Source organism: Branchiostoma floridae, chromosome 11 (assembly GCF_000003815.2).
Source record: "Branchiostoma floridae strain S238N-H82 chromosome 11, Bfl_VNyyK, whole genome shotgun sequence".
In the NCBI taxonomy this organism is placed as follows: Eukaryota; Metazoa; Chordata; class Leptocardii; order Amphioxiformes; family Branchiostomatidae; genus Branchiostoma; species Branchiostoma floridae.
Genome location: NC_049989.1, coordinates 12,153,388 through 12,178,703, shown reverse-complemented (window position 1 = coordinate 12,178,703; position 25,316 = coordinate 12,153,388). Strand labels below are relative to the sequence as shown.

Here is a 25,316-nt window from a genome sequence, read left to right as displayed (position 1 = left end):
TATAATTCAGATATTGCGCAATACGTAAAAGTGTGACATAGAAGACCACAAAATACACAACAAGTAAGAAAATTCGTTCTTTATCTCTGAAATTCGTTGAGCATCTTCCGAACGCAGCAATGCCGCAAGCGTGCCGCACGTCAAGTGAGAGGGGGCCTTTCGTTCACTGCGGCACTGTTGTGTTAATTTCGCCGATTTTGTCTTGCACTCACACTGACGTGCGGCACTGTTGCGTTTCTAAACTAAATGAACATGTTATTGGCAATTGCAGCGTTGTCAATTTATGAAAAATCACTGTAAAATGATGAGAATGCCCAAAAATGAGATTTATAATGAAAAGATTTCCCTTATGATAATGAATTATATGATACATATGCTATAAATAACCTTGAACGACTTTTACTGTAAAGGAAATGACCCAAATGAACGGACACGAACCATATACCAGATTTGAATCGATGTGTACGTTTTGCACCATGTAACGTTATGTGTAATTATGTATGTTAATATGTTTATTCACCAATTTTGCAAATTTTTAAAATGAAAATGCTTGATATTTCATACTTATTTTGTATGACGCGGAGTATTTTCATTGTCGGCGGATGGCTTGCCAGCCTATTGATGTCTAAGTCTATCATATTTGTAAAAAGTGAGAAAAATATGGCCCATCGGTTTGAATGACTGCAATTTTGTATTTTATGTTAGCTTGTAACGTTATAGCGCAAACGCAAACTCGTTATCATCCAACATAAATAAATTATTTTTGAACGTTGTACGATAATCTTTTTCTCTACATCCGTAGGTTAATCGATAAACCAGTTACTTATTTTTTGTTTTCAAGTATAAAATACTGACCTACTTCCAATTAAATAAATCAAAAGATGTATTTTTAAGTTAACTCTGAATACGGATACAAGGTAAGTTTTGTGGAATTCGCAGTGTTTTTACTGGATCGAAAACCACTGTAAAATTATTAGAAATGCATCTAAAATAGTTTTTCGGTGATAAAAGGATGTTTACTTTTGATTCTTGGTGTAAAATAGGCAAAATATATCCTTGATACTGTTTGGGGCATGGTGGCGGCACTGTTGCGGCACCGTTGCGGCACTGTTGCGGCACTGTTGCGGCACTGTTGCGGCATCTTGCCACTTGCGTTATTTTTAAACTTTTTAAAAAACGTCGCGCTTGCTTGCGGCACTTCTAGGTTTGCTTGCGGCACCTCTAGGTTTGCTTGCGGCACCTCTAGGTTCCGTGGCGGTAATGCCGCAAGCGTGCCGCACGTCAAGTGAGAGGGGGCCTTAAGACATCAATAGGCTGGCAAGCCATCCGCCGACAATGAAAATACTCAGCGTCATACAAAAAAAGTATGAAATATCAAACATTTTCATTTTAGAAATTTGCAAAATTGGTGAATAAACATATAAACATACATAATTACCCATAACGTTACATGGTGCAAAACGTACACATCGAGTGGAATCTGGTATATAATTCGTGTCCGTTCATTTGGGTCATTTCCTTTACTGTAAAAGTCTTTCAAGGTTATTTATAGCATATGTACCATATAATTCATTATCATAAGGGAAATCTTTTCATTATTAATCTCATTTTGGGGCATTCTCATCATTTTACGGTGATTTTTCATCAAAAGGGGGAAAACCAGGTCTCGCACTCTGTTTTTTGCTCGGCGGCACCACTGAACATAACTAGGTGTCTTACGTTTTAAGGCCCCCTCTCACTAGACGTGCGGCACGCTTGCGGCATTGCTGCGTTCGGAAGATGCTCAACGAATTTCAGAGATAAAGAACGAATTTTCTTACTTGTTGTGTATTTTGTGGTCTTCTATGTCACACTTTTACGTATTGCGCAATATCTGAATTATAACAAATCGGAGAAAATAACAAAACAGTACCGCAGTGAACGAACGCAGCAATGCCGCAAGCGTGCCGCACGTCTAGTGAGAGGGGGCCTTAAAACGTAAGACACCTAGTTATGTCAAGTGGCCCGCCGAGCAAAATACTGATCGGGATCCTTGCTTTCACACTTTTGAAGGGATTTTCATGGCATAAACATGTGTTGTGTTGGAAGTTTCATTGACCCCCATAGGTATACCGCGAGCAAACAGGAGGGTTTAGCCAGCCAACGTATCTGCATACGTTTTAAGCACAACAAAGGCTTAAACTCTGTGACCTCGCAGTAACAATAAGCCTGAGACATGTCGACAACTTTGTGGAGCAGTTAACAAAGATTGTAAACAATCAGGTGAAATTGAGAACTTTGAGGAAACGATATGGTCTGCCGGGCAGGTAGTTCATTGCCAGGTAAAGTGTTGAAAGTCAACCAAGATTCTTCCTAGCGAAATCTACCTTGACTAACCCAGAGCAAAAAAAGAATTATATTTCCAAACTAAATACTCTAAGCCCGAAACAAGAATATTTTCAAACAGTCAACTCACTTACTCAATGCAAAACATACTACGGCCAAAGCTAGGTTCGATATTTTGCGTTTAAACAGTAGCAGATATTCTACAATAAACTCTCACGTCACTTCTACACAGATCGAACTTACCTCTTGAAAGTTTGCCCCCGAAGTCTTGGTAGACAGGTGCGTCACCTTTTTATACTACCTCACGACGATATACGATTGGCTGAAAAGTATGAGCTAACATGTTTTTCTCGCTGGATTTCCCCGTAATCTGCGTTTAACAGCCCTTTTCAAAACACCACTGTGAAAGAGGTTTTGTATTATGCCATGAGAAAACTTTGGACTTTTGAGCTGTAGTTCTTTCCGACAAGTGATGATTTTGGCACGAGTCCATTTCCTCCTGGCGACACTAGGACCACAAAGGAGAAAACTTGCATCGCGTCTTTTTTGTTGAGCACAAGAAAGGCTACGCAAAAAAACATGTTTTCTTTAAACTATACGTCGGATATTTTTGTCAATATCTAGTGTATTTTGTCTTGCCCTCTTGTCTAGGGCAAAACTTCTTGCACAACTGTCTAGGGCAAAACTTCTAGTTGTGGTGTGCTTTTCTGTATATATATATATGGATCTTAAATGCAACTGGATCACTTTTGATCATGCACTTTTGTTCCCTGCAAGTGTGCCGAAGTTGGCATAAATTCATATTTCTACACCTGTGATGTTCCTTTTTTAGCGCACACAGACTTTACTCACTTGAAAATGAGCACCTAGCTTCTAAAGGTAGGACGTTAAATGGAGGTCCCGTGCTTGAGGAGAACCTCACCCCCAAGCACGTTCAAGAACCCACCATACTTATCGAAAAGAGTAGGGGTCCTTCTCGGTGTAGGCAGATCAAATAATATATGTCCGGACATGCAGCTTGTACTGTTCAGTACAAACCTGTTGTGTTACGCCCTAGTGCGGTGTACCGGGTATGCAATACAGACAAGCAGACAAGCAAAGCAAAGAACAATTGCTTTGTTGAAGACGGTTAATGGTTTTTAGTATGATATTTGTCAAGTAGGTCCAGAATTATGAACGATATTAACCTGATGCAATGAAATATTGGTAGCATCTTCCATGTTATTCCGTATAACAGGTACCTCGTTATCTGATAAGCGTGGCTAACTCCTGAACACAAAAGCCTCACATCTGTGACCTCAGTGTGACCCAAGACTCCATTGTTGAACAGGTGTTTCACGGGCAGTGTCAACATGTGAAACTGAGAACTTGGAGGAAATGCTACTCTCTGATAAAGAAGTTGTCAACAGCAAGTAAGACTTGTGATATTTGGTTGTACACGTGCCGATGCAGGTGACGAACGAATGGGCGCAATGCATCTGCCTCAAGCGAGAGAGAGAGAGAGGGAGAGAGAGGGAGGGAGAGAGAGAGAGAGAGAGAGAGAGAGAGAGATCACAGCTCAGTCAAGTTCATCTTATATCATTTCATTTAGACCAAACAAGATAAAACTTCCAGGTGAACATTTCGGTTGTTACCCTGTAGAGAATTGCCTTTTAATTAATGTTACTGCATAGCCATATGGCATGAAAAAGCTTGCCTCTCAGATAAGGCTGCTGACAACACAATGAGCGCTCAATGGGTACTCAATGATCTCTACAGGGTTGTTATCGATCTCTAAGCGAGCTCTATTATCAATACAAATGCCATTCCTTTCGACACCTAACTGTGTTTAACTGTGTTTTTTCCTACACGTTTCGCCGTCAACAGGATGTCATTCGATTTCATGACTTGTTCACAGATCTCAGGATCGTCTAACTGTTGTTAAGTGTTTGTAAAGAAAACATCTGCCTAACAAGGTATCGGGTGACACGTCATCCAAAGGTCAACGATTTCTAGCATTTGTATCGAGGGGGTCAAGGAGTAAGTGCGGACACGAAAGAAAGATATTCCTGCAAACATCATAGATTTCATGCTGTTGTACACCTCTAGTGCCTATTGTCACATAGCTCAGCAAGTTTGCTTGATGTTTCAGGAGCAGAATAAAACAGGGTGGAGGTTCCAGCCCTTCCCGTTGAACGTTTGTTAGGCACCTTCTAGAACACGGGACTCCCATTCAAGATGCACACACACATGCACACACACACGCACACACACACACACGCACACACACACGCACACACACACACACACACACACACACACACGCACACACACACACACACACACACACACACACACACACACACACACACACGCACACACACACACACACACACACACACACACACACACACACACACACACACAGGTATGACACCGCAGGCACCAAGTTCAGCTTATACCATTTTATTTTGACCAGACAAGACAAAATTTGAAAGTGTTCATTTACTTTGAATCCTTAATGTTAATTGTATAGCTATATGATGTAAAGATTCCAACTTTCCCTTGCATTTTCAATATAACAAAATATGCAGCCTCATATATCTGAACAGCCACAAAGAAACTACAGGATTGCAGGAACGGTTTATGAACCACTACAAAACAAACAATGCCTGTCCTTAGGAAAAGTTTAGCAAGAAAACTGCTACTCTGCGTTGGACGTAAGTTAACATTTGGTTGTGCTAAAAGAACCTCACTATATGAATAATTGCCAACCTGATGAAGTTATTCACGGATGTTAATTCTTACAGTACGATGTAAACTTCGATTCACCTTTAAGTTACTTCGTTCTTTATTTGCTTTACAGGAGGTTAATTCTAGTTAGAAGCTTTTAGTAGATTATGATAAAATCTGTTTTCAAAACAAAAAACGCTATATATAGAAAAATTCTAGTTTGTACTAGTACTACATATTTTAGAATCAAATCTTCAAGAAAAACTACGTTTTCATGTTGCCAGATGTTAGTGATCATTAGTCGTGCCGGCAATGTACGAGGGGTGGGTGAGTCAGAAAGTAATGCAAGTGGTTTGAATCATGCATAACAGACTCATTTTTTAACCGATTAAGTTGAAATTTAGCACAAAGGCACAGTAATATGTCCTCTTGAGATTGCATTTTTTAATCTGTCCTATTCTATGAGCAACAGAGTGGATTTCACGATCACCACACACTTGGAAACTTGTCACACAATCAGTTCATCTAAATCTGACCCACTTTCAATTACTGTAGGAGGTTGAAATTACACTTGTATGATATCAAATGTCTGGTATCATACAAGTGTAATTTCATTGTCAACATTGAAATCAGCTCAGTCAATTATAAAAAAACAGCAGATATTTGAATCTCAAGAGGACATATGCCTCTACCTTTGTGCCAAATTACAACTCAATCGATTAAAAAATGCGTCTGTTATGAAACCACTTGCATAATTTCTTATTTACTTTCGAACTCACCCTTGTATGGCCTGACCCTAGCCGGCGGGTCCGAAGACCAAAATACAGCCCCCGGTGGTAACAGCGCCACACGTCCAGCCACAGGCAACCCTGCAGACGAACGACACCACCGCATCCACCACACGGCGGAGATTGATGAACCATCCACGCTTGGCGCGCTTCTTCACTTCTTGTTCCGGTTTCCCTTCCAACAGACCCCTGCGACCACGTCTTGAGCACACTTCCTTGCAAGCCCAATTGCAGACCATTCTGGTGACCCTGCGGCATATCTCGGTCGCGACCAAACGTTTCTCACGCTTCTTCACAGCAGTCGTCCCTGGATGAAGAAGAAAAATATGTTTCACTCATCAGTAGCCAGTCAATGACATTTATACATTCATAACCACCAGTCCCTATGGTCACATTTCCAAACAGGGTCCCGATTGGGATGTTTGCAGGAACGAAAGGTAAATTCAAAGTTTATATCAAGACATATACACATCTCATCCCTTTTTTGTTTCCTGAGTTTTGGTGTATGATATTATTTTCGGTTATAATACTGCATGGTCGGACATCGTTAATGGCACCTCATATGAGGATGAACTGAACTGAACTATAATACTTTTCGGCTGGGCGCAGTTTTAGAAATATGGTCCTAGAATTAGCTATTGCCACATTGGTATGTCATCTACAGCGTCAACTACAAAGCATTTCCCCAACAAAAGATTTCACATAAATCTTTTAAGGTGCAGAAAGAGGCCTGCTGAACCACATTATAAACAAAGATGTGGTTACATTTTGTACTACTCGATTATAAAGCTTACCGTTGGTTCCAGAGTGAACCTCCATCTCTGAGTTAGCTTCATCATCTTTCTCTTCCTCCTCCTCCTCCACAGTCGCCCCTGGGGTGGGGGTAGGCTGAAAGGAAGACTTGACGGCCCAGTGGGTCCTCAGTCCCTCGCAGAACTCCACTATGCCTTCACTCAGCTCTGACCGCTCTACCACCCCACGGTCCTTGTCCACAGTTAGGAACGTCTCTGGGCGGCGTTCGGCAGCATCAAGTTCTCCCTCCTGGTTTTGAGAAACAAAAGAACAAAATTGATTGATGGAAGCGACATGCTCACAAACGGCCATTGCTATCTAAAACGATCAATGCTATGTCCCAGCGTATTTTGTACTTGTAGACGACCATACGAAAGTCACTGCTCTTTTCGCCGTGCCCAATGAAGATTCTAGTACGAATTCAATTACAAATGTGCGATAGCATCGTGGAAAATGTTTTTGTAAGGTTTGGTGAGGCAAGAAAGTTTACCAGCTCGAGTTCGAACCCAGGTCAAAAGAGCGTACTTAAAAAATGCTAGCCTTTATATACGCCACGAAACGTCAAGAGGCATGCAAATGCACTCAACTTGTACTAGTGCTAAATGGCATCGTCCGTTTCAAATTGCAATGGCCGTTTGCACAGATATGAACGAGAATGTGAGTCAAACTTCAACTTCATTGTATGTTGTATCTGAATGACGTATCACCAAGTCAGCAACTTACTTCCATCTGTTCCATGTCCTCCGCCATCTTCGCAGTGTCCTCGACCTCCTCAAGACTTTCGTAGAGAATGTAGCACTTCTCATCACCATCAAACCTGTAGGCCGAGAGGCTCTAGAGATAGGCAAAATACAAACAAGACCATCACTCAGACATATATCTAATCAGTAAATATTAAAAAAAACTGCCAAAACCATTGCTTACTTGCAACAAGAGCATCATCACTTACCGTCTTCATATCCCTGATGACAAAGGACGTCCCGTTAGAGCTGACTGTACGGAAAGTCTCGGTGTCCTTCTCCTTGTCCACTTCCACGGTCTCTTCCATGATCTCATCATCTATGGCCAGCTGTACCGAGCGCTGTATAGTTATAAAAGTACAAGACAAATATATGATATACATCGAATAATGTCAATATCACAAATCAATTTTTAATGTCTAAGAACAGAGAAATTGGAGATCTTTGATAGCACAATTCCTGATCTTACCACAACTACGTTGGGTTTCCGGTTGAGGTGGAGTCCCAGCAGGGTTCCCCCCACCACTGCAAGTATCACCAGAACCACGCTGCCGATGGCGATGCCGATCTTCAGACGACTCGCGTTCTCTCCACGGGCCTTCTTCTGCAGGGGAATGTCCGTTACGTAATATTACGACAATATAGAAAGTAGATATTCCTGTCATTATTTCAAGTTAGGTCCATATTATAGAATTACATACCAAAGATAAGGTAGACAGTGTGTTGGTTAGAATAAAGTTCCTATGCGGGGAACATGCGGCTCTAGACAGCGTCTTTTCTGAAGATGTGGCGTATGTAACTGTGGTCGGTTGGCTTGAGTTTGTCCTTTACCACGTGCTCTAATTATTAGGTAGGGAGGTTGCAACAACATTGCCCAATACAAACATGTTTAAAAACTGTGACCTTTCAAACCAGTGTGTAGTATTAACATGGAAGCTTATCTAAGTGTGTTGGTTGTAACTAATGATAAGCTTTCTCCCAGCACAAAGGTATGTAGACGGATCAAATTTTCAACAACCACCATCGTCTTAATCAGGATCAATACTGGTGACCAATCAATCAATAGGAAATTGGTGGACGCCTTAGACAGGCTTTGGAACTCGGTCCGGTCCACAATCAACGTGGCTGAGTTGGACAAGTGGAGATCGCCTAATCGCCTAGCAAGTGGCTTGCATCTATGAGAATCCCGGAGGGGGAAAAGTAATAACCTATCTGGCCAGGTGACCGTCTTGAAAAGGTTTGTCTACTTCTTAGGCAGGTTTGACGGTACCTTGAGTGCAGCGATCTCGTCTGGAAAGACTCCTCCTGGCAGCACCTCGGCAGGCGGCAGGGTCTTCTTCTCATCGTAAGACGTCATCTTGGATTGATTCTGGTACGGAAAAAAATAACAAGAATCGAATCAGACAAAAAGTTCCAGCTTGGAAGTCTAGCTCATGTTTGCTGCGGTTAACAAGAGTGGGTATCATTACATTAAACAAAATCTCCAAACTATATAAGAAAGTTAGTATAAGCCAAAATATAACAACACTTTTGTAGCCGGGCGTAAACGCAGGAGGAAATCGCATCTTACATTTCCTTAAGACATGTCTTTTATGGATTGTACATTTATATCCTATCATATGCATGCCTCTCACTTTCTTCCCTAGACTACAGGGAGCGTACCTTTGTACAATTTTAAAAACAGATTCGTTCCAAAGTGTAAAGTGGGCTTTTGCGTCGTTCTTTTTTGTACTGTCTTACAACAAAAACACTTGACACAAATGTCACAAAAACATCTGGTCATTTTGCCATTCAGTCTCACTTGCAGACTCTGGTAACAAAAAGGAAAAAATCTGTTTGTATAATTGGTACAAATCTAATGCTTCGTTGTCAACACAGAATACTAGTACTACTGATATCAATATCAACTGTGCATCATGACATTTAGAGGATGAGATCTAGAAATACAGCAAGGTTTTGAACACTTTTTCTGTCAGAAGACTATGCCGGTACTCGAACCAAACAAACAATAAGCGGATGGTGTTGCATGAACTTTTGTTCAAGCTCATAATGCCACAAATACCCAACGGACCGTATCGTTTCCTCAAAGTTTTCAATTTCACCTTGATTGTTTACAATGTTTGTCTTCTGTTCAACAAAAGTGTCTCAGACTATAGACAACATCTATGGCATGCAATGGGATTCTAACCCAGGACCTCTGGGCCAAACTGTGTAACCGTAAGGCCAACACGACGCCCCGAAGACTCGATCCACAATACAGAAAGGTGCCGTTTAATACCAACGGATCACTCTCGTCGTATGTGCAAATACGTGCTGTCTACGTGCCAAAACGTGGGCAATCTTTTGGGATCCGTAAGTGGTAAGTACCGCCTCCGTACGAATTCGTAGGGGATCCGACGGATTTTGGAGCACGCAGACATGCCGTATAACTTTGCGCACAGGCAAAACTTTGTGTGCCATCAGGCTGCGGATTCGCCCACGTACGTGCCAGTACGGGCGACACGCCTACCCTGTACAGCCTGAACGTTTTCAGAAGTACGTGGCGGACGTGACCTCCCAAAATAACGTACGGACAAATTTCACGCACGGTGGATTGCGCCCTTAGCTTTAGCACAATCCAGAACTATCACCTCGACTAACCCTAGCAAAAATCTAGATCTCAAAACTAAATACTATACGCAAAAAAAAAAAAAATTATAAACATATGCATTCAACATCTTAAGTGAATGAAACACAGGCGAGGTATACTCAAAAATATTTTTCAAAATCTACTACCGCTGAAACTATCCACAGTATTTACTATATGCACAGTGCTAACTACCCTTCCTTAAACTTTCACACCGCCTCTACATAGACCGACCTTACCTCTGCAAAACGTGCACGTTTCTTGAAGCAGGTTGCGCTCGAAGTCTTGAGGGAGACAGGTGTGTCGCCTTTTTATACTATCTCACGACAGAAAAAAATGCTTGAAAAACAAGATATCGACTTACCGACTATACGGATACACGATTGGCTGAAAAATATGAGCTAACATGTTTTTCTCGCAGGATTTCCTCGTAATCTGCGTTAATACCCCTTTTAAAACACCACTGTGAAAGAGACATTGTACTATACCATGCAAGACGACCTAAAGAAACCTTGGGGCTTCTGAGCCGCATTTTTTTCAGGTAAGTAATGATTTTGGCACGAGTCCATTTCCTCCTGAACGACACAAAGATTAGCTGTACACATGACAATGCGGGTGGCTAGCGGCTTTGGAAGACAAATAGATGGAGCAATGCATTTTTGTCATCAAAATTCACCAAAAGTGCCTCAAAGATGATGTTTTAATAATGCACCCTTCGTAAAAATATGCCAACTTAAAGACAATGAAAAATATTGCATGACGTTTACAACACAATGTCGTAACAGGGTTAGATATCTTTTAAAATACGTTAAAAGATTGACACCACCGCTTAATTCTGTCATTTTAACAATCATAAACCATCATGTAGCTAGATGGAAGTATTAGATGTATCCATGCCTTATCTGTATAGCTGTGCTCTATATTACCGCTATGTACACGCTCTTCTTCAATATTTCACCCTACTTTTTACTTGAACAATGGTAGTGATAGTTCTATATTTACCGATGGTTGGCAAAGACTATCATTGTGACTACAAACGATACTAATCTGATACGTGGAAATGTTGGTGGCATATTTATCAGGGTTTGTAGTAAAGGTATCTATGATGAATGCGACTAGCTCCAGAACTCAAAAGTCTCACATAAGTAACCTAGGTGTGACCCCGACTCCTTTGTTGAACAGGTGTTTCTTCGCGGGCGGTGTAAACATGTGAAACTTGAGAACTTTCAGGAAGTGATACGCTCAGGGGGAATAGCAACTAAAGCTAAGGGCACAACCCGCCGTACGTGAAATTTGTGCGTACGTATTTTTTTTTGGGGGGGGGGGGGGGAGACCACGTCTGCCACGTATTTCGTATTACGGGGGCTAATCTGCAGCCCGATGGCACACAAAGTTTTGCCTGCACGTAAAGTTTTACGGCGCGTGTCTCCGTGCTCCCACATTCGTCGGATTTCCTACGAGTTCGTACGGAGGTGTGACTTACGACTTAGGCTAAGGGCACAACTCGCCGTACGTGCACTTTGTTCGTACGTTTTTTTTTTGGGGGGGGGGCACGTCTGCCACGTATTTCGCATTACGGGGCTAATCTGCAGCCCGATGGTACACAAAGTTTCGCCTGCACGTCATGTCTGCGTGCTCCAAAATCCGTCGGATTCCCTACGAGTTTGTACGGATGCGGTATTTGCCACTTACGGATACCAAAAGATTACCCAAGTAGACAGCATGTATTTCAACTATTTCAACATCTAGAAGACAGTTTAAGCCAAGGGCACAACCCGCCGTACGTGCAATTTGTCCGTACGTTTTGGGGGAGGCCACGTCCGCCACGTATTTCAGAAAACGTTCAGGCTGTACAGGGCAGGCGCGTCGCCCGTACTGGCACGCACGGGGGGCGAATCCGCAGCCCGATGACACACAAAGTTTTGCCTGCACGTAAAGTTCTACGGCGTGTCTGCGTGCTCCTAAATCTGTCGTATGCCCTACGAGTTAGTACAGAAGCGTCACTTACCACTTACGGATCCCAAAAGATTGCCCACGTTTTGGCACGTAGACAACACGTATTTGCACGTACGGCGGGTTGTGCCCTGAGCTTAACGTGAAGTGACAAAAAAAGTCAGAAAACCATAGGTTGCGTGTTCTTTTATTAAATGCACTGCTCTGGAATTGAGCTAGAATACTTTTAAAATTCTTGGTTGATCATCAGTTACGTACATATCTGTAGTACTTACAGACGAGAAAATCACTGTGACATACCAAGTTGGAATGGACAGTGTAGGAAGCGCACACTTGAACAAAACTAGCGTCACCAATTTCACCTGTTCTATTAACACAAGATTCTTCAACCGTTCACACTTGTCATTTTACTTTTAAGGACACGACAAATACACACAGTCAGATTATTATTTGCGTTGCAACGCACTACTTGCAGCTTTCTCAATGCCTTACTTTTTTGGTAGAATAGTTGGTACTATCCTTGGTTTTGATTTACCAGCCTAGAAAGTCCAGGTGATTCTGATGCCCAGTGGCCAGGTTGGTGAAACGTGCCAGCGCCTGTTGCTGCGACGGCGTCCCCAAAACCACCCACGCCTCGCGCGGCTCTTAGTCTCAGCAGAGGCGCCATCATCTGTAAATAGCGATACCAGGTATATCATAATTGTAAATGGTGTTCCTTCTTGTTGTAGTCATGTAGTATGCCCCCTTTTCACCAGACGGCGATCGCGCTGCGCTCTGACTGCGACCTACATAAGGATATGTGTAACCTTCACTTTCACACTTGGTATATTGTACAAAAAGTAATGCGTGACTGAGAAGACAACAAAACACACAGAGAGCAAAAAGATTCGTTTCTTTTCTATACAATTCGTTGAGCGATCTGTTAAATTTTAGGTCGCAGAGAGACCGCGACGAAAGCGACGTCCTATAGTGGAGAGGGGGTATAAGCGGGGAATTACTATGGATATATATAGCCTCCAATACATTGATACACATCTTATCAAACGTAACTCAAAATGAAGCCAATTTGATATGATTCTGCTAAACATACCGGGAAGTATCAGCACAATGCCCCCGGTTGCCTCCTCGCTGTCCGGCAGTTCGATGGTGGCCCAGCGGGGCTCCAGGTCGCCGCAGAAGAACCCCATCGCTTCACTCAACTCAGGGGCGTCTGTACGGGACTCGTCCAGGGTCATCTTCCGGCGGCCGCCGCTCTTGGAGGGCTGCGTGGACCCCTCCTGTAGACAACGTCAGCGGTTAACGTTCTCTACTTTTTACCTTGCCGGGCCTTAGCCCGGCAAGGTAATGAGGACCGATCTTTACATGGTTCAATCAATGGTTCAATCAATGGTTCAATGTTAACCCAGCCCTTCCAAAGGCCCTTCAAAAGGCCCTTTTCTCTTTGCCCAATTTTATGGCTTAGTTAGACAAGGGACATTGCAGGCCAGTATTAAAACTGTATTTTAGACGTATGTGGTCCAGCGTAAATAAATCTACGCTTTAGCCCATGTTTATCATAAAAATATATAAAAGATTGCATCAGAAGGAATTTATTTTGTAATAAAGAATAATGAATACTCATTGTGGGTCAAAAAGTTTTACAATACCGGTTTATTGTGCCAATAATTTATCTGACATAGATTATGTTAATGAGGTAAATTTCCCTACACTTGGGGATTTTTGCTGCATTTCATACTACAGTTGCTAGGTGTCGCTCTTTGTACATTGCAACAACATGAAACAAAAAAATAGCCGCAAACCTCGGGACTAAATAGCCAGGTAAGTACATTTTAAAGACATTTGTGACTATGAATGTCCTTGATAGAGTTTGTATTGTGTGAAAAATAGATTTGAGACTGGATTGGCAGCTGGAGAAGTCACTAAAGCTTTCCCGTACAAGAATTGGGGTGGGAGGGGGGCGACATGTGGAACTCTGTGGTTGTCTCTGATTATTTTGATGTGATTCTCATGTTAACTGATGAACACTGGTGAAGCGCCGAGGTACCTTTTCCTGACGAAATCCCTACTACCCGGCAAGGTACAGCTTTTTTTAAAGCACTTGTTTACACAGATCTTCCGCTTGATATTCGGTTTAAAAAACTTAAAGAATCCCCAGTAATAGTTTTCTCATACAACTTTACCTCTTTGTTTTCCAACTCCCTCGCGGCTTCTTTCACTATCTTGTCTTCTTCCTTGTCCTCCGGAACGATGAAGCACATGCCTCTTCCAGAAAACTTGTAGGCTTTCAGACCCTTTAGTAATAAGAAAATACGTCAAAAGACTGTCATTGTTCATGTAATAATGCTGAACCGAAGAAGCTATTTATTGTTTTATATCTAAATTATCATTTATTGGATATAGATGTCGTAAGGATGTATTGAGCTTCCTAGAGTAAGATCTATACTAAACAAGAACGATTTGGAAAAAGACACATTGAAACTGTGTACCTTGTTGTGGTCGAACATGACCGCCGCCACACCGTTGTCACCCTCGGTGTAGAAGGTGTCGGTATTGTCGTCCGTGTCGGTCTCCACTGTCTCACGGTACAGGTTGTTTCCATCCCGGAACTTTAGCGTGCGCTAAAAAATTGAACGTCAATGTAGACAATTTTTCTCATAAAAGCTAGCGCTAGCATTGCTGTATTCTTGATTAGAATCAGACAAGGTGGTTTCATTTCCAGTGCTTCTATTTATTTCGCACAATAGTAGTTGGCGTGTATGTTCACGCTTATTTGGCAACTCCGTGATGAAAAGTTAAAAAAACTCGACTTTGCGGAGAGACATCTATTTTCAAATTGTTTTCTTCTTAGTCTTTAAACTAGAGTTACGGTAGTAGGAACGCATACAGCTATAAGTGGTTCATTATACTTACAGTGATGACCGAATCCTGGTGCATGTACAGGCCCAGGGAAACACCGCCTGCCACGATCAGCAGCACCACTAGCGTGCAGCTCAGGACGAGCAGGACTTTCAGCCGCTTCTCGGATCCCGGTTTGGCTTGTTGCTGCTTGAGACAGAAGCAAGAAGTAAGGCTCGGTGATCGTGAGAGGTCCCGAGCTCGATCCCCGCCGTGCCCTCGATGTTGTGCCCTTGGGAACGGCACTTCAAACGACCTTCCTCACTTCACCCAGGTGTACAAATGGGTACCTGACTTCGGCCGGGAAGGTAAAATACTACCTTACAGTTTACTTTTCGCCTATACTGTGTATGTGGCACTGTTAATATAAGTTGCTAACTTAAGTGCAGTGCCAAGTTGTTCCCGTCTGTCCGAAAGCAAAATATACAAAACAATTTTAACTCCAAAGATTTTTATTCCGCATATAGCCGATACTCCCCTAATTATGGTAGCAAATTTCGCTTGAGACATTTTTTTTACCTTAATGCTCGCAATCTCATCCGGGAAGACACCACCGAGTGTCATTTCGGCAGGAGGCAGGGCCTTCTTCTCCTCGGAAGCCGACATCTTACGGAAACTAAAAATTTAAAGACAAGAATGGCTTCAGGGCATTAATGCTATTAATATTACTCAAGACTTACAACACGGAAAATGTTAGTATATATCTCTTCTACATCTTCTCCAGCATTGTTCAGCTGCATACTAGATATATTCAACTTCAGAGCAACCAGGAATCTACAAGACGTTTTATGCCATGTTGAAACCATGTTAAGAAATTTCATGTACGCTTATTTATAACTAGATGTGAAAAGGTCAAAACCATAAACTGTGTGGAAAAAATTCTCGAACAAGTACAACAAGGAACGCGAAAGACAAAAAGCGCTTACTAAAGACCATGCAATTCAGAAGCCCGTAAAGCCAGACATCAATCATAATATATCTCCCACCTGTAAGACTGAGAAGTATGATATTCTGAAGTCCGTTACAGAAGTTAACGCCAACCGACCGTCGTCTATGAAGGTGGGTCCCAAGTAACTCTCTTTTATATCATCTTGAAACAAAGGGTTCGTGTTTGACTTTGGTCGAAAACAAGATATTGAGTTACGAATTGTACCATAACATAAGAAAGGAGGTCTCTTAAGCTGCATTTATTCCGAGAAAAGATGACTTTGGCACAAGTCCATTTCCTCATGGACGGCACAAGGACCCTTACCGGACAGTACTAGTTTCTAAATGTATGCTCAGCTCAACCACTTGTCAATGGACTTCAAAACAACTGTACAAACAACAGTCACTTGATCTCTGTATACATATAATTCTATTGAAGTGTTGGTATTGGCACGGACTCTTACACCTGCACAGGTAAGTACTCTATGAAGAAAACATGTCCAGTCACGTAATCCGTAAAATCTCGTGAAAGCCCATATGTTAATCTTCTCTGTGACTGCTCCACGTCCTTGTATGTAGATTATGAACTTGAAATCATAAAAGGGATCGGGGGTACCGTATAATAGCATGTTAAGCACAGAAATGCAGTGGAATTGAAAAGAAACAGCCTAATAATCTGTCATAACATGGCTGACTAAAGTTGGTATCTCATTGCACTTGAGGCACCGGTGCGGCACTGCGGGGTTCGAAAGGTTACTCAACGAATTTCAGAGATAAAGAACTATTTTTCTAACGTTTTGTCTATTTTGTTGTCTTCTAAGTCATACTTTTACGTATTACGCAATATTTAAATCATAAAAGAATCGGCGAAAATAACACAACAGTGCCGCAGTGAATGAACCCCGCAGTTCCGCACCGGTGCCCCGAAAGCAGTGAGAAACCGCCTATTCAAAGAGACCTGCTTTACCACGTGCATAGTTGCCACAAGTCTTGCTCTACTGTTGACACCTCCTTCATCATAACCAGGGCATAATAACCACTCCCACAAAGTTTTCAGTTTCCACACACAACGGAGTGCCGGAGTCGGTATCTAGTCTTTGCGATACGTGGGGGTGGGACACTCGTGACCGATTTGTGGCTATCTTCCAACACTCTACCACACGTCCCACCCGAGAGACATCCCTAGCCGAAGCTAGGTACTAATTTTCACCTAAGTTAAGTCAAGAAACAGTTGTGAAGTGTCTTTCCCATGGGCACAGCAATGGGGCCTGCCGGTTATTCAAACCAAGAACATTTAAATGTAGAATCTATGTATTACTAAACAGCTATGTAAACAACACAAGGGAGTACGAGTACAACTTAATGTCACGAGTCTTACACAGTTGTTGACAACTTCTTCAACAGAGCGTAACATTTCCTCAAAGTTCTCAGTTTCACATGTTTACATCACCTGTTCACCTGAGTCTGGGTGAGACGCAGTGCCCAGGTTACAAAGCTGAAGCTTTTGTGTTCAGGGTTACCCGCGTTCATCAGAGATACCTGAGTGCATACTTCTGAATCACAGGAAAGATGCTAATAATATTCCCCTGGATCAGGTTGTTAACACTTGTAATAAAATTTCTAATGTTTGGAAATCGTGGACAACGACAGAATGATGTCTTTAAATTCTTTAAAGTGTAAGTGAAATGTCTTTTTTGAAAAAGTCAATGCAAGTTTCAAATCAATTGTCCGTCCGGAATTCCCTCAAACAGCGACATAGAAATGTGTACTTTGATTTCTATGTTAAAATGATGAGGAAGAGCGTATATATACGTAACAATACCAATTGGTTTACAGTCTGGCATGCAGATAAGGTACGGATACACCTCGTACTTACACCGATGTAACTAAATGGTAGGGAGTATATAGGGACTGTGATATCATTCTTTTAATGGGTGGGGAAGATCTCTGTCCTCGAAGGACGTACATTGTGTATTGTAAACGTAACAAAATATTATTCAGTGTCCTCTACAATCTTTGACCAAGGGCGCATCAAAACATTGTATTTGTGACAATTGTGGAGAATTGTGAAGAAGAAAAAAAGGTGTATTGCGCTCATCTATTTGTCTTCCAAAGCCGCTAGCTACTTGCATTATCATGTGTAGAGCTAATCTTTCAACCAAATACCACAAGTATTACTCAGCTGTTGACAGTTTCTTCATCGGAGCGAAACGTTTCCTGAAAGTTCTCAGTTTCACATGTTTACACCGCCCACCAAGCAACACCTGTTCAACAAAGGAGTCTGGGGTTATGCCAAGGTCACAGACGTGAGACTTTTGTGTTCAGGAGTTAATCGCGTTCGTCAGAGATATGTGTTATTAATACGGAATCAAAAGAAAGATGTCGCCAATATCCACGTGCATTAGAGTTATATCGTTTGCACTCACAATCGATAGTCATTCTCCTGGTTGTTGTTCAAATTCTTTACGTCAAAAGCAAGATGATTAGTTAGGAAAATGTGAAATAGGGCTGGGTACTGGTACATAATACGCAGGTCCAGGTACGCTCCAGGTCCAGAGGATTAGGTACAGGTCCGGACCTGAACTTGGACCTTTATCTGTGAACTTAACCTTGTAACGAAAACAACGTTGTTTTCGCGTATATGGGTTTTGAAGTACAGGTTTCTTAGCCCATGTATCAAATATCTTGCGCCCAATAAAAAGAGCGGTGTACGTTTTCCTCGTTTACGTCTTAGTGCGCATGCGCAGCAAGTTGAGTCTGTGCCAAAGTGCCTTTTCTAAAAATTCTAGGAAAAGGGGTTTTCTTTTCTTTGTTGTTTCTCAACGGAACGATCGAGAAAAAGTACCAGCTGTCCTAAAATCGTAGCTCTCTAATACGTAGAAATGCTTCTTTGTATAATGAGGTAAAGAATTAAAACAACTTAAGACGAGAAATAGAAAAAAATGTTACCTGTAAAAAGTATTGGATAACATTAACCAAGCATACTTGTACTATGTCTGGCCTTCATGTATGCATGCAGATAGACATTGCAAGTAATCCTTTGTGGTCTTAGTGTCGTTCAAAAGAAATGGACTCGTGCCAAAATCATCTCTTCTCGGAAAAAACTACAACTCAGAAGCCCCAAGGTTTCAGTAGGTTGGCGTTTTGTATGGTATATTACAATGCTTCTTTCACAGCAGTGTTTTTAAGACTGCTGTTTGACGCAGATTACGAGGAAATTCTGTGGGAAAAATATACAGCTCATATTTTTCAACCAATCGTGTGCGACGATGATCGAAAACAAGTTGAAATGCAATATCTTGTTTTCCACATTTTGTCAAGCTTTTTCGTCCTGAGTTAGTATAAAAAGGCGACGCACCTGTCTCCCCAAGACTGAGCGCGCAACCTGCTTCAAGACACGCTATACTAAGTGGTAAGTTCAATCCATGTGTACATGTCGTGTGAAAGTTTATTGTAGGATATATATATATGCTACTGTTAAAAAGTAAAATACTACTCGAGCTCATAGCTTTAGCAGTAGTAATTTTTGCAATGGGTTGATCTATTGACAGTTTGTTTTTATATTTTTTTTTGTTTTATTCTTGTTTTGTTGAGTATTTAGTTTGGAGATCTAGATTTTTTGCTCTGGGTTAGCCGAGGTAGAGTTCTGGGTAGAAACTCGCTTGTGTAGTAAAGCAGGTACCGGCGTTATCTTTCACCCTCCCCAGTTTACAACATTAGCCTAATCCTGGACATTCTCATCTGTTTGGAGAAGTTGTGAGTTTTTGTGTCGTTGTTCACGAGATCCATCGTCATTTCACCGTTCTTTATAGTTCTTTATAACGGTTAGGGCGTTTGGCTCAGAGTTCCTGGGTTAGAATCCTTTGCCATGTCACCGATGCTGTGAAATGGGGGAAAGAAAGGCATTTAACACAACTTTCCTCACTCCACCCAGGTGTAAAACTGAGTACATGACTTTGGTTAGGAAAGGTAAAAGGCTGTGAACGAAGATGGTTGGGCTCCATATTCATGCCATCCCAATATTTTTGATTGACAACTTTTTTTCTGGCAAACGTGGCCAACTTCTACATTTTTGAGGATCTACTTTTTAAAATGACAAACAGGTGGTTATCAGTTGAGAGCAGTTGTTTGTTGTACTTACCGTCACATGTATGTATCATTTGTACGTTGGCCTATTACACGTGCGTTGGCTGATTGTACGTTCAACTTGTCTTATTGTGCAAGAGAACTTTGTGTTTTCAAGTGCGACTTACGTGCCAGTACGGGCGACGCACCTGCCATGTAAAGCCTCAACGTTTTCAAGAATACGTGGCGGACGTGGCCTCCACAAAAACGTACGGACAAACTGCACGTACGGCGGGTTGTGCCCCATGCTTGACTGAAATAGTATTCGAAATCTCGCAGTATCTCTTTTCTCTTGAAAGGACGTAGAGCAGTACTAGTTTTCTGTGTTTTCCAGTTTTAACTGATACTGCCGTCAACGCTCCGTGACGTAAATTGTGACATAAATACGACCTAGTCTAGTATCAAGCTACTCGCGCATCAAAAGAGTTGTAAGTTTGGAAACCCCCTCTGTGAACTTGATGATTTTGTGCAGGTTTGTAACAATACAGAGGTCATCTACATGTTTGTTTGTTTTCACTCGGAGTACGGGGAAACTCAGTGAGATAACACGCTAGTTCACATGTTTCAACCAATAATGCTCCGGCACGATCGGAAACATGTTGCAAGGTGATATCTTGTTTTCGACATCTATGTACAGTATAAAAGAGCGACGCAAAAGCCTGTACAATACTTTGGATCGAATCTGCTTCAAGACTCGGTCAAAGGTACGCTGTCTCTTGTCTAGAGAAGAAAGCGTGAGCATGGCAGGATAGTGTATTAGTAAAAGAAATTGTAGCGGTTTTATGCATTTTACGTGGAGCCAATATACGGCGACAAAAGTGTTTTTACTTGGGTTGACGTTTTGAGATACTCATTATTGGTTGCCGTAGCAAACAAAAACTTCGACGATGGAAGTTTCTTCTAATTCTCACTATTTTTCCTTGCAAGAATCAACCCAAGATGACGTCCTACGATGAGAAGAAGACCCTGCCACCTGCCGAGGTGCTGCCGGGAGGGGTCTTTCCGGACGAGATCGCTTCCATCAAGGTACTGTCAAACCTGTCTAAGCGGTCATGTTCAAGGCTATGTAGGTCACATTTGCTCGGTCTCGAAAATTTTCCCATTTGTCGTTGCGCGACCTTGTAGTCGTTTTCCGATCTTTCTCCGGCATATATTTGCTAATTTTGCAATTGCTTTATACGATTTACAATATGGTTGAAAACTTTTTTTTTCACCTTTGGAAACGAACGAAAGTTGATGCGCTCGTACATGTCATTCGTATAATCAAATCAACATACCCTAACTTGAAATGATGACAGGAATATCTACTTTCTATATTGTCGTTATGTTACAAAATGGCCATTCCTCTGCAGAAGAAAGTCCGTGGAGAAAACACGAGTCGTCTGAAGATCGGCATTGCCATAGGCAGCGTGGTTCTGGTGATACTTGCAGTGGTGGGGGGAACACTGCTGGGTCTTCACCTCAGCCGCAAACCCGCCGTAGTGGTGGTAAGATCAGGAATTTTGATTTTAAAGATTTCCAAAATTCTGTTTTCTTCAACATTAAAAGTTGATTGATGAAATTGGGATCATTATATTCTCTGTCCATGACGTAACTTTACACACAACTACAGCGCTCAGTGCAGCTGGCGATAGAGGATGAGATCATAGAAGAGACCGTGGAAGTGGACAAGGAGAAGGACACCGAGACTTTCCGTACGGTCAGCTCTACCGGGACTTCCTTCGTCATCAGGGATATGAAGACGGCAAGTACTGATGGTTTTATGTCAAGTAAACAATGAGTTAAGAGCAGTTCTTAATGAATATTTCTTCTGCCACTAGTCCTTCTAATTATGTATGTCTGACTATGATGGTCTTGATTGACTATCTAGTAAGTTGCCTGTACCTTTGTACCTCCAGAGCCTCTCGGCCTACAGGTTTGATGGTGATGAGAAGTGCTACGTCCTGTACGAAAGTCTTGAGGAGGCCGAGGACACTGCAGAGCTGTTGGAGGATCTGGAACAGATGGAAGTAAGATGCTGATCATGACTCGATGATATGCTATACATAAGATACATGGTGTTATTCGGATGATGGTGTCGAATGATTTACATGTCCTAGTTCGATTCCTCGCATTTTGGGGCTTCACACGAAATTGGTATCAGACATTGATTTGTTTGATTGTTTCTCACAAAAAGGAAGGAGACGTTGATGCCGCTGAACGCCGCCCAGAGACGTTCCTCTCTGTGGACGAGGAACGCGGTCATGTGGAGCGGTCTGTGCTGAGTGAGAGCATGCTGGAGTTCTGTGAGGGGCTGAAGACTCACTGGGCCGTCAAGTCTTCCATTCAGCCTACCCCCACCCCAGGGGCAACTGAGGAGGAGGAGGAAGCTGAAGCTGATGCAGAGATTGAGGAGGAAATGGAAGTTGTCTCTGGAACCAACGGTAAGCTGAAAGACTGTACAGAGCAGGATATAACATCATGCTTCACCAGGCACTCTTTCTCTTCCTATACTTTATACAAAAATATTCTTGTATATTTCTTATGTTGTTGTTGTTGTTGTTATTATTTTTGTAGTCTTTCTGCCATGTCCGTTATCACAGGATATTGTATTGATGTATCTTATGGCGTTATGTGTAGGACCAAAAGAAGAAAGGCGGACAGAACTGTCAAGCCAATTGTTGATCCAAATAAAGTCAAATTAATTTTATTCATATTCCCCTAGGTACGAGTGCTGTGCAGGAGCGTGAGAAACGCTGGTTGACCTATAGATGCTACTGGGCCACCAGAAACGTCTGCAGCCGTACCTGCAGCAGGGTGTGCGGGAAGCGCCGTCGCCGGGCTCTGACGGATGGCGAGCCGGACCAGGAGGTGAAGAAGCGCGCCAAACGCGGGTGGTTCCGCCGCGTGGTGAGGAGGGTGGTGTCTGCTGTCTGCAGGAATGTCTGCCGCTGGGGGTGCCGTGCTGTTCGCACCAGGGTCTGCACCTGGGTTGGCTAGCTATAGGGTGGCCATGAATTGCCACCTGATACACTGGTTTTCTGACCTGAAGATTTAAGTCAAAATGTGCGGTTCAACTACACTAAAAGTTTGCTTTAGTTATCTGTCAAAACTTGCCCCCAGGATTGTGATTAATATCCTGTAAAGCATTCGAACAAACTAGCAAGGTGAAGTTCAAATCGTTCTGCAGCAACTAATCTGCAGGCTTTTAGATAAACTTTCTTAGAACAGGCAAGGTTTGGGTTTGTTTTGTATTGGTTCCTACGCAGTTCCTGCAATCTTGTAGTCTCTGTGTGACCTATCTATAAGAAGATATATCATACAAGGGCTTTGCAATTAACATCAACGAGCGAAAAGCAGCTCCGACAATCTAAATGATCACTCGGATTTCTTGCCTTGTTTTTTTTTTTTTTTTAAATAAAATGGTATTAAAACAACTTCTTGTCTGTGGTATAAATTGCCTTTGTATCTGACTGTGCGTTTATGTTTGTGTATGTATGCTTGTGCATTTGTGCGTGTGTATGTGTACATTTTGTATTAGCTAGCTTACAGGGTTAGAAAGTTAAACAAAAGTAGCCTTTGAAAGCAAATATCTTTTGTGGACTGTATATGTGTAGTTAACGTAGATTTCACTTGTTGAGACATATCGAATTTTCTCTACATTACCCGAGCCAATAACATGGGGGTCATTTAGTTCCACTCACATAATTGAAGCGGTTATTTACAGTGTTCATGATATCATATATTCATATATGCATATTTAGGCAACTACATAGCAGGCATGAAGTGCTAATACTATCTAATGTAGTATATGATATCTAGCAGGGATATCTTTCTTTCGTGTCTGCACTCCCTCGTGGTAGTATAGTCCTCGACACAAATGGTTGAACTCCACGTGACCTCGCTTCAACGTCACTTGTCGCCCGAGCGCTTTTTTAGTCAGGTGTTTTCTTAACAGCTGCAATCTTAACAGCAGGGGAAACCTGAGAACTTTGAGGAAATCACACAAAAGAATGGGTAGGTTACCCCCTTACCCCTCTCCATTGGATAGAGACCTTAGAATGGCCACTGTGCGACCATAATTGGATTTGTAAAACCTACTTATGACATCGGACATGAAAGCGTATTTAATAATACACTTGGTAATTCCTTATAGCGGCGAGTCTCGGTAACAACTTTCACAGTACGTAATCATCGATTGTTCGACACGGGCTCAATCTTTTCTTTTTTTTTTTTTTTTTTTTTTTTTCTCAATCCTTAGAGAGTGGGGTCGTGTAAAGTTAACCGCACAGTGTTTGGCCCATAACCCAGAGGTCATGGTTTACATCCGTTGATCCATTGGAACCCATCTTGTACTGTTGGGAAAGGCAATTTACACGACTTTCCTCGCTTCATCAGTTGAAAATATGTCCCTCGAATAGAACGTTAAATTGAGGTCCCGTGCTTGAGGAGAGTCATACCTCGAGTACGTTAAAGAACCCACCACATTTATCCAAAAGAGTGATAGGGTTGCTTCCAGGTTTTGTCGTTCAAAACCTACAGTCCCATATGATCGCACTGCACTTGGGGCACCAGTGTGGCCCTGCGGGGTTCGTTCACTATGGCACTGTTGTGTTATTTGTGTTTCGCCGATTTTTTTAATGATTAGGATATGTGCAGTGCCGCACCGGTGCCCCAAGTGCAGTGAGATGCTACCTTTAGCGCCGAAAGACAGCCGCTCCAGACCCTTGCGATTTAGTCCCACCTATTGTAAGCTCCTTGCAATTAAGCCCCTGGTTGCGAAGACAGCCCAATATAATACCAATACCGTTGTGCTTTTCTGGCAGTTCGTTCCACATGCGTCATTGCGGGGAATGTTGTTTTCTTATCTATAGTATATACTCAACGCCATCGAGAAAAACAAGAGAATGATACGCTTTATATCTATAAAATGGGTAATATTCAAACCAGCACCTGTTCAGCAACCTGCGCCTGCGCACTATGCTATCAAAATGCACATGCACACCTTTGTAGCTCAACGTCACAAGAACAGAGCTTTATAGTGGTCAATAACCTGTTAATTCAAGCATGTCATTTCCTTATAGTTTTCTGTTCATCTTGTTACCACGGTATAAGGCTCCCCTGGATATCAGTTATTGTTACTGAATGGATTGTCCTAAAGGCTCATAAATAAAGAGAAGAAATGTTTGAGTTTGAAAAGAATAAGCACATTTTCACGGTGTCTGTGTTCACTTGTTGACAGAGGTCCTTCTGGTTTCCCCTACAACGTAGGCCTGCTGGCCATACGGACGCGTATCGTTAACTCTTCTGTAAACCCCTATGCATGGTAAACCTTCGGAGTGACTGCTACAAGTGCTCGTTGCAGAATGGGTTTACCAAGACATAGCACGGTAACACAGAGAAATGTAGTGGAATTGAAAAGGAGCCGATAGTTGCCTTGCACATGTCTTTGTG

The 25,316-nt window shown here is 42.2% G+C and overlaps 3 protein-coding genes across 4 annotated transcripts; 1 reads left to right on the top strand and 2 right to left on the bottom strand.

The window, feature by feature from the left end:
- Positions 1 to 5,330: 5,330 nt before the first annotated feature.
- LOC118426354 lies at positions 5,331 to 10,305 on the bottom strand. Its single transcript, XM_035835683.1, has 7 exons — positions 10,223 to 10,305; positions 8,628 to 8,726; positions 7,827 to 7,961; positions 7,567 to 7,698; positions 7,341 to 7,451; positions 6,620 to 6,866; positions 5,331 to 6,132 (listed from the first exon to the last, which is right to left on the bottom strand). The coding sequence occupies exons 2-7, from the start codon at positions 8,712 to 8,714 to the stop codon at positions 5,834 to 5,836; spliced, it is 1,011 nt and encodes a 336-aa protein (XP_035691576.1). The 5' UTR covers positions 8,715 to 8,726; positions 10,223 to 10,305; the 3' UTR covers positions 5,331 to 5,833.
- LOC118426217 lies at positions 8,784 to 15,910 on the bottom strand. Its single transcript, XM_035835482.1, has 7 exons — positions 15,818 to 15,910; positions 15,351 to 15,447; positions 14,847 to 14,978; positions 14,423 to 14,554; positions 14,117 to 14,227; positions 12,982 to 13,213; positions 8,784 to 8,797 (listed from the first exon to the last, which is right to left on the bottom strand). The coding sequence occupies exons 2-7, from the start codon at positions 15,435 to 15,437 to the stop codon at positions 8,784 to 8,786; spliced, it is 708 nt and encodes a 235-aa protein (XP_035691375.1). The 5' UTR covers positions 15,438 to 15,447; positions 15,818 to 15,910.
- Positions 15,911 to 19,059: 3,149 nt separating this feature from the next.
- On the top strand, positions 19,060 to 23,267 carry LOC118426599. 2 transcript variants are annotated; one of them, XM_035836090.1, is made up of 8 exons: positions 19,082 to 19,170; positions 20,521 to 20,587; positions 20,811 to 20,909; positions 21,236 to 21,370; positions 21,496 to 21,627; positions 21,782 to 21,892; positions 22,060 to 22,306; positions 22,588 to 23,267. In XM_035836090.1, exons 3-8 carry the CDS (start codon positions 20,823 to 20,825, stop codon positions 22,860 to 22,862), a joined length of 987 nt encoding a protein of 328 aa, XP_035691983.1. In that variant the 5' UTR covers positions 19,082 to 19,170; positions 20,521 to 20,587; positions 20,811 to 20,822; the 3' UTR covers positions 22,863 to 23,267. The 2 variants fall into 2 exon arrangements, with proteins under 2 accessions (XP_035691982.1, XP_035691983.1); XM_035836089.1 differs by lacking the exon at positions 20,521 to 20,587 and having other exon boundaries at positions 19,060 to 19,170.
- The last annotated feature ends 2,049 nt before the right edge of the window (positions 23,268 to 25,316 follow it).